The sequence below is a fragment of the Corapipo altera genome, unplaced genomic scaffold (genome assembly GCF_003945725.1).
Source record: "Corapipo altera isolate COAL_440 unplaced genomic scaffold, ASM394572v1 67, whole genome shotgun sequence".
Taxonomy (NCBI): Eukaryota; Metazoa; Chordata; class Aves; order Passeriformes; family Pipridae; genus Corapipo; species Corapipo altera.
In genome coordinates this window covers 1,318,817-1,336,392 of record NW_020884906.1, presented here as the reverse complement: position 1 = coordinate 1,336,392, position 17,576 = coordinate 1,318,817, and the positions used below count along the sequence as shown (strand labels likewise).

The 17,576-nt window shown below is 45.4% G+C and overlaps 1 protein-coding gene across 1 annotated transcript; it reads right to left on the bottom strand.

Annotated features, from left to right (window-relative positions):
- Positions 1 to 1,224: 1,224 nt before the first annotated feature.
- Positions 1,225 to 17,203, bottom strand: LOC113951305. Its single transcript, XM_027652147.1, has 6 exons — positions 16,248 to 17,203; positions 10,457 to 10,508; positions 10,254 to 10,356; positions 9,269 to 9,432; positions 5,209 to 5,451; positions 1,225 to 4,636 (listed from the first exon to the last, which is right to left on the bottom strand). Exons 1-6 carry the CDS (start codon positions 17,126 to 17,128, stop codon positions 3,908 to 3,910), a joined length of 2,172 nt encoding a protein of 723 aa, XP_027507948.1. The 5' UTR covers positions 17,129 to 17,203; the 3' UTR covers positions 1,225 to 3,907.
- Positions 17,204 to 17,576: the final 373 nt, after the last annotated feature.

Genomic DNA, 17,576 nt, shown 5'->3' with positions numbered 1-17,576 from the left:
CACACTTCCATTTTGACTTTCAATGAGGTAATTTCACCCTTAAGCTCATTAGTTTCCATAGGAAATGAATTATAAAAAATGCTAAGTGTGCCATATGAGGTTTAACATCAAAGACATTTCTAGACAGACCATGAATATATGTTGAAGCTATATTTGGTCTCTGTTGGGTATCCTTTTCAGTGCTGCTGAGTTTCACTTGCTTTCGTTAGGTAAGTGTTGGCTTAGGACTTAACTTTTTTTTTTTCCCTTGCAATCCAAATTAATCTTTAATTGTTTAGAATAAAATCGACTGACTGGACTATTTGAATCGAATGTGTTTTGTTAGTGCCCATGTGCTGCCCTCGTGAGGAAAAAAAACCAAAGGAGTTTTGAGTAGAAAGCTTTGTAAGCAACTGCTCCTAAAGGAAAGTTAATTTTCTGAAAGGAAACCTCAGTTCATGTTTTGCTAATAAGTTATAAGTGGTCTTTTCTTGCTGAATACTACTATGAATCCTCCAAGTTAGGATGTATTACCTGCATGCTAAATCCACTGGATTGTTTGCCCTTTGAGCCTCCATTTCCCAACCATTGTAAGTACCTGACAGTAAGGAGCCTGGCACACAGGATTCTTGTCAGCCTGTATAGCTTCAAGCTTTTATTTTGAAACTCTGTTTGAAAAATGAAAACATAGGGAATGCCTGCATATTTTTGTCCTATTTAGTCTACCTAACACATTATCTAGAGGGATTGCCTAGCACATTCCAAAATAATAATTTAAAAAAAAAAAAAAAGGTGCACACTATTCAAACACAGTTTTGCTGAAAAGAATACTTCTCTTTGTTAGCTCCATAACATTTTTGTGACATTTTATCCCCGTGCAGTTGTGATTGAAATGATTTTCCTCCTCTTCAGTGAGTGTTCAGCATGTTTATCCCATTTGCTGCTTGGTTACAATATGCAGAATGGCACAGCAAACTGACTGCCCTGCACAAAGCTAAAACTGAACCTGAGCCCCTGCATGAGGGATGAGGATTTCTGTCATTGCAAGTGGCAGCAGAGCTCTCTGAAGTAATAATAGCTGTCAGGAACAAAACAAATGCCATAAGTAATACTATTTAAAAAGTAATCCCAGTCAATATTTACAGCTGAGGGTATTAGAGCACTTTATTCCACTTTCAGAATGTCTTAACTCTGCACTGTGACTTCCTTGAAGAGTTTGGGTGGAAGCCATTTGTGTTCCTGGGTGGGGGAGAAAAACATGAGAACTTATTGCTTTAGCTGTAAGAGGAAGAAAATATTTTATACATTCTTTGGAGGTTCAAAATAAAACACAACTACCTCTTTAGCAGTTGTGATCTGCCAAAGAAAAGGAAAAAACAAACTTCAAAAGGCGAGTCAGGAACTGGAGTCTCCCCTGGGGGCTCTCCAGGGCTGACCTGGCAGGGGGGTCTCTCTGTACCTGCAGCACCTGCAGGCATTGGGCTCCAGCATCTCCTGGTGCCAGAGGGCATCACCTTGGAACAGTTGGTAAATCAGGCCCGTCTGTTCTGGGAACAGGCAGCATATTGCAATATTCATCAATATTGCATATTCATCAGGAGGAGGGCTCTCTGCACATGGGTCTGTGGACAGTGCACAGTCTGATGGCTCTGGAGCTGGCCCTGTGCTGCTGCAGTGGTGGAAGGGGCACGCAGGGTTCAGACAAGCAGGATATGAAAGGAAAGCCAACTGCCCCAGAACCCCCCCAGCAGCAACCTGCACCTACTTAGCCAAATCTGCTCTTTGGTTGCACAACAGGTAGGAGGGGAGGTCAGGGTAAACAACCAGCTCCTCTGAAATCTGGCTCAGTTACTGAGGAGAAGTTGAGAGAGGTCTAATCCTCGAGGGTTTGCTCCTGTGCTCGTCCCATTGCAGCTGCTCCCGAGGCTGCTGTCCCAGGGTACCCCCCCGAGGCACCTCTGCCCTGAGCCACTGCCCAGGCAACTCAGTCTTTCAGCAAAATAAACAAAGTAAGTGTTGTTACACCGTGCAAATTAATAGTTAAACATGCTTTTATTGAAAAAGCCACTTTTTCCAGCCCTTCAAATGTAGCTATTGTCAATAACTGAACATAAGGACTTGTCAAAAGTAGATTTTAGTACTTCAATCTTTAGAAATGTAATAAGTAACAGAACATCGACTCTGAATTACAATGTGTATGAATTTAATGCAGTGGGAGTTATTGTTAGAGTGCTGCAGACTTCTAAACATTTTTTAAATCATAAATATATTAACTCTTCCCTTTGAATCAAGTAGCATTAATTTAAACAACAAAAAAATACCCCACAAAAAAGAAGCAACCAACGTGGAGCCAGACTTCTGCACTTCAAAACTACTCAACACAGTCTGGTAGTAATAGATGCAGAGACTTGTTTGCTGTTCATGTTTGAGTCAACTGCTAAAGGGCATATGTGTTTTTGCTTCCACTGCTGCGAGGCTTCTATGTCTGTGTAGACATGTAAACACACACACAAAATATAAGGCAAAACCTACTTGTGCTGCATATCTTAGACATTAATAGGTGGCAAATGGAAGCTGTAATAGCAGGTGAAATCATAAATAATTCAGTTAAATATTTCAGGAATCAGTCTTAATGCCTTCACACAGAAGGATTAAAATAACTGGGTGCACACTGCAGCCAATGCAGGGGAAGACTCGTGTGGAAGATTTCCTTCTGACACCTGTTTTATGACATACTATTGCTTCAAAACAATGTGCTGTGTCAGCTGCAAAGTACAGCTTCAGAGGGAATTTTTTTCATTTAAGAAAGAAAAATAATTCTAAATTGTGGGCCAAACATACAGGAGTCTTGCAGAGATAGGAAAATATCACCAGGAGGCAATTAAAATACTGATGGGGTTATTAAAGGCAATGAGACTAGCAGGCTTCCCTTTGGTTCAGTGCTCCATTGAATGCCCTGGCTTTGTACTCAGGGAGGCACAGCCACTTAGGAGTTAATTTCCAAAGAAAGCACTCAAAGTTTGCCCCACTTAATTTTGTCTTTTAAGTCCTGCCTGCTAAAGGAAGGGAAATAGTTCTGCAGTCAATGTGCGTTACCAGCAATAAATAGCTGGTGGATGTAGGATCAGAGCAGCTGCAAATATCCAAGGGTTGGATGCTGAAGACTATTCCTAGTATTTCAGTGTTTTTGTACACATGCTCCTGTTGCCATGAGGAGTCACTTAATGTAGTGGACTGAGGTGTTCTAAGCCTATGTAGATCTAACAAAGATAAAGCTACATCAGACTTTTATAGAACAAGCATCTGGTGTTGGGTTGCTCAGCTCGTCTGCACGCTCCTCTAAAGAGTTAGGATATGAGCTAATCATGGTCTTTGATAATAGAGATTCTAATGCTTGGTAAGCTTTGTGCTAGAGTGCAGAAGTTATGAAATGCTTAAAATTAAGTTTACAAAACTGTATGCAAACATGCATGACTGAATTCTTACCCTTGGCTTGGCAAGGCTTGGATTGTACAGGCATAGCTAAGTTAACTCAGAGCTCCCAACAGAAAGACTCAAGTGACACCACAGGGACAAGGGACTGATTTACATTTCAGATAGAAACCACGGTGTGACCATCCCAGATGACTTTCATTCCTACTCCAGATAAGGGTTTCTGCAGCCTGAAGTGCCTTTTCAGAGGATGCTTTCTTGTACAAACCACTTCAAAATTTCATGCAAAAGAAGAGAGAGGAGGTTAGTGGGCATAAGGGACGATGGCATTTGTGCTGTGCTGTGGTTTGTATCCTCATAATCTCAGTCCCAGCGTGTGGGAAGCAAAGGCTGCTCTTAACAAAGCTGCACTCAACTGCTTGGCACAGCTTCTGCTCTGGTCAAGTCCCTGTTCCCTCTGTTTTGGTGAACTGATGTTCCAGTCTTTCCAAGGGCATCACTGGACTGAAGCTTGGCATAGTGTAGGAGCAGCTGGGCTGTCACAGTCCTGTGAGGTCTCAGTAGTGTTGGCATCTACACCTGCTGAGCTCTGCTGGTCCCTGGAGGAGCCGGGGGCCTTCGTGTGACCTTTGTACAAAGCAGGAGATTTTGCCCAAAGGGGAAGATTCGATGTGAAACCGATGGAACTGTTCCCCTCCACAGTCAGAGCCACGGGCTGTTTGTCTGGCACTGCGTACACAGCACTTTGTTCTGACAGATCTCCACACTGACTGAGATGTTCTGCGAGGACCAGAGGCTGCTGATCATCCCCTTCTTCAGAAATAACAAAAACAGGTTTGTTTTTATCTGTTTCTACCAGAAGCTCCTTTGTTTTTGAACCGTTGACCAAGTTGATTTTCAGTGGGTTGGAGCTCTCTAGAAGGTTTTTGGGGCTTTGGCTGTTGACTGGAGATGCTGCCCCTAGATGTCTTGAGGGATCCAAGGACCTCACAGGTTTGCTGTCAGGGGAGCTGGCTAAAAATCCAAAATAAGGGTTCCCAAATCTGGATTTCTTCAAATTGCAGGAGGTTAGCTTCCGCTGCCTTTGTGCAGACTGAGTGAGGGGGTAGGAGGCATTACTGGCAGATGAATCAGAGTAAATGGTCTCTGATGCTCCCTCTATCTCAGTGGCTGAGATTACCTTTCTGGTCTGGACACCTTGGGATCTTGCAGCTGTAGAAAAACCCTGCACAAAATAACACAAAATTAGAAACTTTGATCCCAAGGGAACTAAAAGTTAAAATTCCTGGTTATGTTAGAGGTAAGATGCATTCTTTAGCAAAAACCTATGTTACTACCTCAAAAAGGAAGAAACATCCTCTATTAGCTTTGTAACAAGCTGTTGGTTTGATGGTTACAGTCAGGGAGACCTGGATATCCCTCCCACACCTACGGGCTCTTGCAGTGCAATAATAATACATCAATTATACTGAGTTTAAGGCATAACCAGGGGAAAAGGCACATATCAGAACACTCAAGGAGATGATCTTGCCTGAAGGCATTTTTTAATGTTTTTTTCAGGACTGGGGAAATTTCTTAACTGCTGGAAAATACGGCTTCTTAACGTTTGGGGAAAGCCTGGCTAAATTACAGTACAGTTGGGCAAAAGAATTTCCCATCCATCGAGGAAGACGGACTGAAATGTGTGGAAGTGCAGGATGGAGAGGCAAAGCAGTGGCCAAGGGGAAAACGTGTCCCAGCAGCAGTCCTGGGGTGCAGGCTCTGACCAGCACGCCCTCCCCTCCCCGCAGGACTCACGCCGCTGTCAACCAGCTTCGTGAAGGGGCTGTTGGTGGTGGTCCAGCTGCACCATTTCTTCTGCAGCTGTGGGATGGGGGCCAGGAGGTCGTGGAAGGTGCGGGCGCTCCACGTGCGCTGCCGGGGACAGGGGTTTGGGTTCTCCAGCTGCACGTTCCCCTTCTCGGCGGCTCCTGCGGGGTTAGAGCTCAGCCACTCGCACACGGAGCCCGGGCTGGTCACACTTCTCTTCAGGTTTTTGTCCTGAAAAGAGTAAAAATAAAGATCGTTTACAGCGTCTCTCATCGGGATGTTTTTAAAACACTTTAAAAAAATACGCTGTTGGTGCAAGAGGCTGAGTTATTCAGTCGTTCTCAGGGGACACGGGAATGCAACTTCTCCTCGTTGCCCTTCCAGCCAGGAGTTTGCTGGCTGCTGAAGTCTGGCTTCCCTGGAGGAAGGTTTTACCTTGCTTCCCCAGTTTTGGGTTTAACACTGGGAAATTTCAGTTATATGAGCAATCACACCACTCTCACTAACCAAATACATGAAATACCTACAGCTTAATTTTACTGGAGATACGTGACAGATCAGAATAGTGAAATTCTCTGTGTAAAACATAATTCTTCCACTGTGCTTGGCTCTTGGAAGGCTCCAGGTGTGCCTGTCTGGGGAAATGAAACTTCAGGGGGGATGCGGCCAGCTGAAAGAAATCCAGAAGCAAGAAACAAGAGAATTGGGAGTCTGAAAAATGCACAGTTTGGGAAAAAAGACTGAAGTAGTGCTCTTTATTCTATGTAAGGGAAGAATTAAGAAAAATAATTAAAAATAAAGAGAAAGGGAATAATCTGTTCTCGGTGTCTGTGCTGAATGGAACAAGAAGCACAAGGACTGGATTGGAGCCAAGGAGATTTTCATTTTGCATAAAAGATTCTCTTCAGGTGGAAAACGTGCTTTAGCAGCAGAACAAGACATCCAGACAGGGGTAAAATTGGCATCATCAGAAGGTGAGACCACATTAAATGTTGTCACCAGCCCTGTGCATAAGCAGAGCTGATCAGACATGGGAATGAACTATAGACAAAGAGCTCTTCCACACTTTATAAGTTCTGATGTTGCATTTAAAATCACAATTTTTGTCCTTAATATTGATATGGGTTTAAAGTTAAAGAATCCCTGACAGTCCTATGAATTTCCTTTCATTCTCACTAATACTTCACCTGTTATTTATATAAGCCTCCTGTTACACAACTCTATACATATTTTTAATTTTCAGCTGTGCAGATATGGTTGCCATGAGAAGAATGCCAACTCCACATTCCCAAAGTCTACACAGTCATTAAAAAGGGTCTGAAATAAATCCCACACTATCCTGGATTTAAAAGTCCTGAGAAACCAGAAACTTGTCAGTTGTTATTTCTGAGAAACTGAATCTTTCAAGTTTCTGCAAATCAAAGAAACTATTTAGTGAAAGTGTCATATTGGAAATGGATGGGCAGAGAGGCAAGAAATTAGCTACTACAGTAGAAAAAAAACTCAGTAGGAAGCCAGGAGAGGCGTCAGGCTCGGGATAAGTTTGTTTCAGTATTAAGCTCCTAGTCTCAGATTTAGTTAAAGCAACAATCTTTATTTATAAATTTATAAGCCAGCTGTCTTCTCCTCAGAAGCCCCTTCAGGCTGTCTTGGGATTTATTATTCTAATATTACTATAAATACCTCCAAATTGATGTAAAAATTAGCCACTGGTTTTGAGATAGATATACTGGAAGTAACTGTGAAGATGAATAATGTATTTTCTACATTTTGGAAAATGTTGCGGGAAAAAAATGTTTCTTAAACTTCCACAATCATTTTCTTTACTCAGACCTTTGCATCTGAAACTTGCAATGTCTGATCAGAAGTCAGAGATCACAGTTACAGGTTGGCCAAAGGCTGAATGATGCCTTAAAACAAACGGGACTTATGGAGCCGTGATCTCCTGGAGGACACCTCGGAAGCCACCCAAAAACCATCCTGCCCCTGTTTCCTCTCACTGGTCACACACAGAGACGTGTTTGCTCTCCCAGCTCCTCCCTCCTTACAAGGGACTGGTGTCTTCCAGTAGGTTTTGGGAGCTGAGAAGCAGAAGCTGGTTCATCACTGGCTCAGGCCCAGCAGAGCAGGGCTCACACTTGCTGGGTGGCACAGGGCCAAGCAGCCAGACACCATTTCCCAGTGAAAAGATTGGAATAATTTATTTAATGAAAGCTCCTTATATCTGGCTTTGTCTAGCAGAGCATTTTGGGTGAGGTGAGTCTGCTGGTGTTATTTTCTGCACCGTGAAGCTCAGGATTTCACACATATTTTCACAAAGGATAACTGCAGGAGGATCCCTGCCAAGAAACAGGCTCTGCTCCAGCGGGTAACTCATCCCACTTCCCTAGTGCTGGGCCACCAAAGCTCTGCACCATCCCCTCTGCAGGGCTCAGGGGCTGGCTGCCCAGCTGCATTTTACACCCTAAAAATACACGTTTAAAAATTAAACTGTGAACATGTTTAACATCCAGGAACCCTGAGTATGAAGTGGCCCAATGATGGCAGGTCTGTAATTAGCCAGCTGTGCTTGATTTCCACCCCCATGGAGATGATAGTCTTCAGCTGTGTGGAGAGACCCAGGGCTTTCAGAGAGGCCCTGCCATGGTTCCTGGGCTGTTTTTCCGCTTGTTGGGGGATTTGGTTGGGAGTGTGGACTCATCTGTGTACAGCACGGACATCACCAAGGAGGAGACACCTCTTGAGTTAATAATGAGGCAAGTCACTTTTATTCTTGGGTTACCTTCACTGTTTTAGCACTAGCTCTTTCATTTTATTTTTTTTTAAATATAAATCTCCTCTGAAGATGCTTGCAGAAGTGATGGTAGAATAGAAATGGGGATTATAAGTCTTCCTGACTAGGGTGGGGGTAGGAAAGAGGGTTTCCCCTCTGCCTGGAAGGTGTGTGTGTATGTGACTGCCACCAGGTGAAGCTCTCTGCCCTGGGAAGAAGGACCAGGGAGTTCAGGTGCTCAAGAGTGCCCAGTTTGGGTACAGCTCACAGTGCCCTGCTCCACAGAAGGTAATGTTTAGGCAGGGGAAGGCACCAGAGCTGTTTTCCCTTCTTTCTCTCTTCCTGTTAATCAGTGTGGCCAACTGGAGGAAAAGCTCAGCACGTGTCTTACACCAGGGTAGGAAAATCCTGACCAGCGTGGCCTCCTGGCTAACTTCCTAATCGAGTGTGGGGATACAGAATGCTTTTGTTTTGTAAACTGTGACAGAAGTATTACACAGACTGTCCTGGGCATGTGAGTTCCTTGTGCCTCTTGTTTATCCTCTTGTGGGAAAAAGAGAGGGCACTGGAGAAGAGAACATTGACCTGGGAAAGGCTTTAGCACACACTTGTAATGGATGTGCCCCGTCTGCACTCACTCAAGGCTGAAGAGGTGACAGCCAGACCTGAGGCTTCTGAGCCATCATTTGTTCCTAAACAGATAAAGGACCAGGAGTGCAAGGGAAAGGGCTAAAATAAGAACTTGCCTAATTGATTCAGGTTTCTGCCTGAATCTGAAAGGGCTCCAGAGCTTCCACTTGAAGCACTTGATTTTTTTTGGAGCCTACTCTGTTAATTTTTACATCAGCCTGGTGAGACAGTAAACTTTCTGCCAAGCTGAGGAGCCGAGTACCTTCCCTGATCTCTTGGGAGTGGTGGGCAGGAGCAGGTCTGACTCCCAGGTCTTTAAGCTGCTGCAGGTCATATTTTTAATGGAACATCTTTGCCAACTAACATATTTCAGAGGGCTGGTTCTACTGCCTGTCAGCAGACATCTGCATTATTGGCTATCAGATTCAAGGTAGACTTCTGTACTTACTCTTCCCAAAATTGGGAAGACACTGGCTTGGGGGATCCCAGCCCACATCATTCGATGGCAGCTCAGCTTGAGGGTTGGGAGAACTGCCTGGATCAGCCACTGCCCTGCCTAGAAAGTGGGTGGTAGTTGTACATGGACAGATATGACAGGTGCTGTCCAAGAGGGACATGCTGTGGCTTGCTAGAGAGCTCTCCTACCTGTATCCTGTAGGTGGTAAAGCTCAGCCCACTGGCCCCAGGTCCAGCAGAAATGATAAACACTTCGTCGCTCCCAGTCTCGGTGGTCACGGCGGAGATGGAGGAGGGCACGTCTGGGTCAGTGTCCTGAGGAGACCGTTCTGTGCTGCCCCTGCAGGAAGGGACTGACAAAGGAGGAAAATCAATAAAGGCTGCTTGCAAGAGTCCAAAACATCTGTTTCCAACTTCTCCATGACAAACCCTCCTCCCTCCCTCCCTCCCCAGGCAATCTAGAGCAGGCTTTGGCTGTCTGTCACACCAGCCAGAACAAAATTCAAGCCAACAGTTTGTTCTCCTGAAACTGCAAGTTTTTAGAAACAAAAGAGGAGAGGAGGAACACCCTTGGGTCTGCTTTCTAATACAGACAGAGGTAAACTGAAATCCTTTGTATTAAACACAAACAAGGTTGTGCAACAGATCAGAAACTTGCAGCCTTCTCAACTCATCATTTATTTGTGTTTACTCATTCCTGCTAATACTGGGAGCAGTCACCCAAAGCAGTTCCACATAGACCCACAGAAATAGTGAGCTCCAGGAGCTGGAGCTGACCAGAGCCCCTTTGAGCACTGTAAAACCAATCCTTTCTGGACAAGGTTAGGCACAGGGCAGGTGAAACTCTTCCACAGTTCATGGATCTGTAGCAGCCTGAACCCAACATCTTTGCTCTGCTAACCCAGTGTCTCTGCAATGCCTTGTGCTGTCACAGCTTGTGTTGGCAGCACGCTGGAGCTGTGCTTGTGTGTGCTCCTTGCCAGGGGAATCACCCTCCCAGGGAGGGGGGAGAGCAGCAAGGGAGAGTCCCCACAACAAAGGCTTTCTGCTGTGGAGCAGCTCTCCAGCTGTGCATGGGCAAGACAGAGAGGAGGACTGCAAGGAAGGAACTATCCGATTAACTGGCCCAGGGCTCCGGGTGCCCTGACCTGCTCCGCCGCTGCCCCGCGCTTACCCGCCTGCTCCCGGCTCACAGAGTGGTTGTTGTTCTCATTCTCCCGGCTTGGCACCACCAGCTGGAGCTCATTGATATCGACAGTGGAGTTCTGGATCCTGTTCTACAACTCAGAACATGCCCCAGTAAACATCGTCAGATAAACAGTGCAACAGCCAATATGAAAGAGAGAAACAGAAATTGCTGAAGCCATTAGCACTAACCTCCTGGTCACTGCATGCGTTGGATGAGCTCCTTTTGGGGCACGTTCTCTGCCTGAAAAGGAGAGACAGCGACAACAACAACAAGCCCACAAGTGAGTTAAAGGTCTGACGGGAAGGTCTCGGCTGTGCAAGGGGAAGCCAGCAGGTTGTGAGCTACCACCTACAGGAGCAGCCAAAATACTTGCCAAGGCTAAGGTAGCAAGGCCTGCAAACCAGGGGAGAAAATTATATGCTCATGTGGTGGGAAGCCAGCTGAAGAATAGAAGAACCTGTCATCTTCTTCCCGTGATCACTGCAAAAGCAGGAACAGAGTTCAGACCTCTGCCAAGTCCCACCAGGCTCCCCCCTCAGCTGCTCTTCCCCATCAGCAGTAGAATAGCAGGGCTGAGATCCTGCCTGGGTCTGGGCAGTGACATCCCTCTGATCCTGTTAGACAGAACATTTCATCTGCAGAGCTAATTCTGTGTGCTGGGCTATTTTTAGCAAGCAGAGAGCATCAGATGCTGCTCATTTGTGTGACCCTTTCACTAAGAGGCAGATCACTGTGGGGTGAATGTGCCCCTTGGCTGAAGGGAGGCACACGCGTGTTCTTAACCATTTTTTCACATTTTTTGTAAGACTGAGGTTATGAAACAACTAGTGTTATTAACTTTTGGATGGATAAGACTCAAAGATACCACTGGCACTAATGAATGTTACAATGACTGAGGCGAGTATATTTTGCCTTTGTGTTCAGTGGTTCTCTGTGGGACAGTAGACACATGGGAGCTTTAAGGGACTGACCAGATGGGATGCAACCAGTGTTACTGTTTTCCTACTATCTGTGCTGCTGGCTGTTGTGCTTCTCATTGTGGGGATTGGTTTAAGGCATTTAATCTCCTCCATGCAAGTGTTTTTAGTAGTTATGAGTTGAAGCCAAGATGTCGAGTTTTCAGTCACCGTTTCATTACTGTTTGTTTGTAAGAATATGGGCTCAGGGACCACCTAAGGAGGTGGCTGTGAGCCAGTGCCTGCTCTGTCTTGGGCATGATGGGTTTCATTCCTGCACCGTGTCATTGGATCTCTTAAAAAATGCTCATTGACTGACAAGTGAATTGAGGGAGAAAAAACCCATATGCTATTCCTGGTGAATACAGAGAGGACTACAGAAAAAAGAGGAGAGCAAGTTGGCACTTGGGAATTTAATCCAGAGGAGATCCAGACAGATAGCTGTTATTCCAGGAGGCACAGCCACTGCTTGGGCTTCTCAGGGAAACTCAAGGCTGAAGCAGGGAAGGCTCCTCTTTAATGCACTGATTCAGGAAGGGGGAGCAGGGAAAGGCTTCCAGTTGGCATTAGTGTTGCCTTATCAAGCAAGATCAAACAACACAGGAAATATTTCAGACTAGAAAATGTGTATGTCAATATTCAACACACACATCCCTCAGAAGCTCTTTTTGGCCACCAGAATCATTTGGCCACCAGAATCATTTCAGGAGTGATCTGGCCAAGCATACCCCAAAAAAATGAATCAGTGGGGTGGTCAAGGCATTCAGGTAGATTGTGGGAGAACTCTGTGTAACTCCCCTGTTTGTCCACATGGCAGTATTTTTTTTTTATCATCTTCCTCTCCTCCCAGCTCTTCCCTGTCAAAACCCATAGAAAAATTTAAACTATGGATAGACCGGGCAAGTTCTGCCTTAAGAAACTGAAATACCTCACATTCTTTTGGCTCCTTCCCTTTATAAATTTAGCAGACACCATAACTAACCTGAAAACCACACTGCACTTCGGCAGCATGAGCCAAAGGGAGAGTAAGGTGCCCTCAGCAAAGATGTTTCCTGTGTATGTTAGGATAAGAGAGAGAGAGAGAGAGAGAGTCCTGTTCTTCACAAAGTTTAAATTAGGACTGAAAAATGGTAACTGGCTGAAATATCACTGTTTTAATTTTTCTTCCCTCATCACGCTTTGGGTATTGAGTGTCTGATTTTCACTGAACAGTTGGATTTACTGCTAAAAACCAACACAGAGATGCTCTAGTTTGCAGGGCTGGAGACCTTAATGCTTCTTTAGCTCCTTCTCCAGCTGGACTGCAGCTCTGTGGTCCAGTGAGGACCTCTCCACCAAGGAGACCAGAGATTTGGATCAGTGCACAGCTCATGAATCTAAAACAGCCAATATGAAAAGAAAACATAACTAAAGAAAAAAAAGTTGCTTCAAAATTCTTGAGTAAACAACAACAACAAAAAATTAAGTCTGTTGGAAGCTTTGTGAAAATTACCCTGTGCTCCCCAGCAGGCAGCTCCAGACAGGTCTAGTTGTCAGAGGTGTCTAAGTAAATCAGTCTGATGTGTAGAGGAGAGAAGTAGAGGACACAGCTCCAGCAGGCAGGAAGGGGTGTCTGCATTGTGCCCAACACAAGGATGGCAGAGGAAAGGTCTGCTTTTAGCCCAGAAGTGCTGAGGATTCTCTAGGAGGGCATTACATGACAAAGGCACATTCTCATCCTCAGGTGCCAGCGTGGCAGGCAGTGACTGGCAGGGCAGCCTGTGTGGGCAGAGAGGGCAGCACGCAATGGTTTGATCACATCCCTGTCCCTGTAGGGCTGTGATGGGGAACAGGTCCTTGGCAGGCTGTGCAGATGTAAAATGCAGTTGCAATCCACGGGTTGCAACCATAGAGCAAAGGTTTGACTGCATGGGACAGGATTAGAACTAAATAAGGTGGACGTATCTGTTGTTCTGGGGGCTTGGGAAAGAAAATAAAAAATACCCCATTACTCGAGCCAGGCCTCATGGCCAAAAGTAATTAGAATTATTGGCCAACTAACAACTGAAGCTTTCATTCCTTCCCCAAGTAGCAAACAAAAGCTGCAGTGTGGCAGAGACTTGGAGTTTCCCCAGAGAGCTTTGCCCTGGCTGAATGCAATGAGCCCGAGCAGATACTGCTGACGACTTGGTGCATTGGAGGGGCAGGGGATGCCAAGCCCATCCCAGGCCATTTCTACTCCTGGCAAGGCAGAGCCTGCTACTTTTAGCTGAGCAAGAGCAGCAGATAGAAATGAGGGGGAAAAAAATCAACAGCTAAACCTGGTACCAGAGGAACAAATCAAGTATGAAGAGAAAACAAAGTGGAAGGCAAGTTTACAAGGCCAAGAGCTTCAAGGTGACTGTTGGCATCGTCTGCAATGGCACAGCCTGGCCAGGATGCGTGTCACTGTGCCTCAGGGAGCTGGTGCCAGTTCTGCTTGTGTTGCCCTGTTAAAACATTGTCATTTCCCCTGTCAGCCCACCCCTTGCCACCCTGACATTTCCTGCAGTGAGGACAGGCTGTGGCTGATACACATTTGACACCTGATTTCTCAGAGCAAGAAGCATAAAACAGAGCTTGATGGGCTCAATCTGAGAGAAGTTTAGATGTGCTCAGTGGTCTCTGCAGTCTTATTCTGAGCTGCATTAAAACCCCACAGCTGGGAGGGGTAGGCAAGCTCCAAACACTGCCAGTGGTTCTGGGGCCAGAGAACAAAATCCTCGAAGCAGTGAGCACAGCAAAGAGGAAAATAAGACTCTTCCAGTCCAATACCAGTGAGGTAACTCAGCACAGGTCACGGCATTGCTTCCACCTGGGTCAGCTCTCACTTAAATGCTTTCAGTCTGACAAGAAATACAGTGTTATAATCAAGACCTTTCTGGAATAGCATGCAGGGAATTCAGGCAGCTGGGACAGTAAACGCCCTTTCAGGAGGCTAAAGGAGTAGGGATAATCTCTGTTTATATCCAGTCAATAGCTGACTGAGGTATAGACATCTTCTTGTAAAAAAAAAATAATAAAAAAGAGTTGTAGAGCAATCAAAAGACATAAACACCAGTGTTAAAAGAAGTGAGTCTAATTCTGATCCTGTGCCATAGCGCTCTTGGTAGGATGTATCCCCAGAACACACAAACATTTGTGTGTGGGGCCAAAATCGTGTACTTTTTTCCTCTGTTGGTCAGCAAGAGCAGAACATTATTTTGTAAACATCTGACAAGCAAAAAGCCAAAATGTGAATGTGAGCAGCATGGCCTGACTTTCTAAGTGGGCTGTGCAGAGTGAACCTCAGCCAGTGGAACCTCAGATTGTCCATGTTCTTTTTGGTTTGAATAATCCTCTGCTTCATGGATGGTTACAGTGAAATTAAATAGGGGTGTTGGAGCAAGAACAGCCTACTCAACACGTGTATCAGCCCAGACTGCTGCCATAGTGAAGGGAGACTGTTTCTGTCTCTTTTGAAGATTGGCAAGGGTATAAAAATGAAGTATTTGGTATCTGGAAGACATTTTCCACCAGACGTTTTCCTTTAGAGCTAGCAAAAAAATTGTGGTCTAAATTAGTGTTCTGCAAGCTCTTTAAAAAAGGAAAAAGGTTAGTTAGATGTAACACATGCAAGTTTAACTCTTACAACTACGAAGACCTCAGACTCTGAAGGCAGGAATTTCTATACATGCAGCAAGAGAGATTATATTTAAGTTTCACCACTGTGCCTGTGTTCTCTGATACCCAGTGGGATGGCCCATATTTTGTATTTATTCGGCCAGAGCTAGAAATGCAGCCCCCACAAGGAGAAGGAAAATGAAGTTCCTCTATCAAACCACCCTCAGTGACCAGGAGTGTCTGGGCAATCCTGAGAGCTCTTGGGTTGGAGGATGCACAGTGACTGAGGCAGGGGATGCAGGAAGAGGGAGGACAGGCCAGTTGCCTGCTGGCTCTGGGAAATGAAGGCTCCTGCCAGTGCCCAGCCACCACCCTGCAAGGGACAGGGTTTGTGTCAGGTTACCCGATGTTTTCATTGAAACCGAAACATTGGAAAGGTCCTGTTTATTTTGACAAAAACCTGGGGAGCTCAGTCTCTGTTTTGAATTTGTTGGAAGGGGAAAAAAAAAATCACTGTTTCTACAAAAATGTTTTCACTAGGGAGTTAGAAAGAAAAATGCAAACATATGCTGGGGGGCGGAGAAGTGTTTTTTGGATAAATATAGAGGAAAGAAACATATGAAATAAAAGCAGTTGACTGGAGAGGTATGCTTTTGTAATTGTCTGGGTTTAGCCATTTAACTAGTTAGCACCAGGACCTGGAAATGAGCAACCCAGCCTGGCCATCAGATCCCTTGACTGTATCATTTTGGATCCCATTTGGGAACAATGAGAGGCACTGCAGTGTGGCTCTCGGCTCCTCCCCAGCATCACAGGGTGTGCAGATGACTCCTGAGCACACTGAATGCATTGGAGTTAGAATGTCTGCACAGGCTCTTGGATAAAATATGCTACAGACTGGAAAACAACTTTTAATCTTAATTCTAAGTGGTAATACTTCTTATTTACTTTTCTGCAGAGTGTTAGTGATGGTCAGTTAGAGCCAAACTGGGATCTCTGGGAAAAGATGCAGTGCCTGTCAGCTCAGTCTGCTTGGGAGACTCAGGGAAGGATGATCTCTCTGTTGTGCTTTTGTTCATTGGCCAGTTATTGTCCCAAAACTGAGGTTCAAAGGCACCACTGCCACTGAAATGAAAGAATGTCCAGGAAAGTCCTGACTTTTCAGGTATTCCTGCTGGAAAAAGAAAATAAATCTGAGGTACAGGAGCTTTAGAAATAGAAAATAGAAATAGGAGCCTGGGGCAGGAGCAGTGACTGGCACTGACCTCCTCTGTACCCACACACTTCACTGCATTTGAAGGACAGCAAACATCAGCAGAGCAAAGGAAACACGACTGTTTTCTGGTCTTTTCCCTATGAATTATATCACAGGCTTCAAGGGCTCTGATGTGTATCACCTTACCTGCAAACTATGCAGAGGGCAGAGAGCAAAGCAAGTGCAAAGACAACGATCCCTGTTACAATTGCCAGCAGCATCATGTTCTCCTTCCTCTCCTGCCTCACAGCATCGACAGCGTTGGGCTCTGTGATGTTCCTGTACTCAAAGAGCATCGCGAAGCCTCGGCCCCGGTCCGTGGTGGTGATCAGCTCCATGATAACCTCAACCATTTCCAGGGAGGAACCAAACACCATGGTCTTGTTTAAAGGGGAATTTGGTCCACAGAAGCGAGAGGAAAATGTGATGAGATCAGAAACATAGAGTACATCGTGGGGACAGATATCCACTGCTGGCTGGGGGCTGGAGGAGATTTCCACGGGCAGTGCTGTTGAGGGAAGGGTCCAGCTCTCTGCTGGAACTTCATCTCTCTCACTAGCAGCAGCTAGGTGGGCAAGCAAGATTTTCCCTTCCAAGTCATCTCCTGCTTCCAGGCCACTGGTATTTTCCCTCTGCACTGTGGCACTGCCAGCCACTGGGAATGGCAGCTCCTCTGCTTGAGCCTTGGTGATCACTTTGGGTTCCTTCATCTGCTTCGACTGGTTTTCTTCAGCTGCTTGTTTGGCTTCATCTTTTTTTGGGGTGATTCCTGGAAGTTCATCCATGTGACCAGTAAGGTCCTTTGACTCATCTCTGGTGCTGCTCAGATTCTGAGCCGCCTTTGACATCCAGGTCTGGAGAGAGGGTTTTGTAGTCTGGAGAGCAAAGTCCAGGTTTTCCTCAGAGGAAGGTGTGGCACTGTTTCCTGTTGTAACAGGGGCTGAAAAGCCATCCCAGGGGGTTGGAGTGTCACCAGAGCTCTCAAAAATGTCAAAGTCAAAAATTTCCAAGATGAGATGGGTTCTCATGGGAATGAAAAACTGCCAAACACAGTGTATCCCTGGGTAGTAGTTGTTTGGAAAACCTGGGGATAAAATCAGACCTCTTTCCATCGATTGCACCACTGCACCACAGGAATAATACACCTGGGAAATAAAACAAATCATCTTACAGATTGCCAGAGATTATACACAGGATGCAGTTCTGCTGGACCTCTGGAAGGTCCTGCTCTTTTCTTTCCCTTCAGAGATAAGACAGGGAAGTTCATTCAGCTTGTGCAAGTCTAACTCCTACTTTTGTGCAGCATCAATCTGATATGTCTAATATGGAAAGCCACTCTTAGAGACTATGGAAGTGTATATTGAATGGTCAGCCTCCACAGAAATATAACCCACATAAGTAATTCACATAATTCTCACTTCCTACTACTGATCATTTCCGCTGTTGGCAAATACACAACTTTTTGACCACACAAAT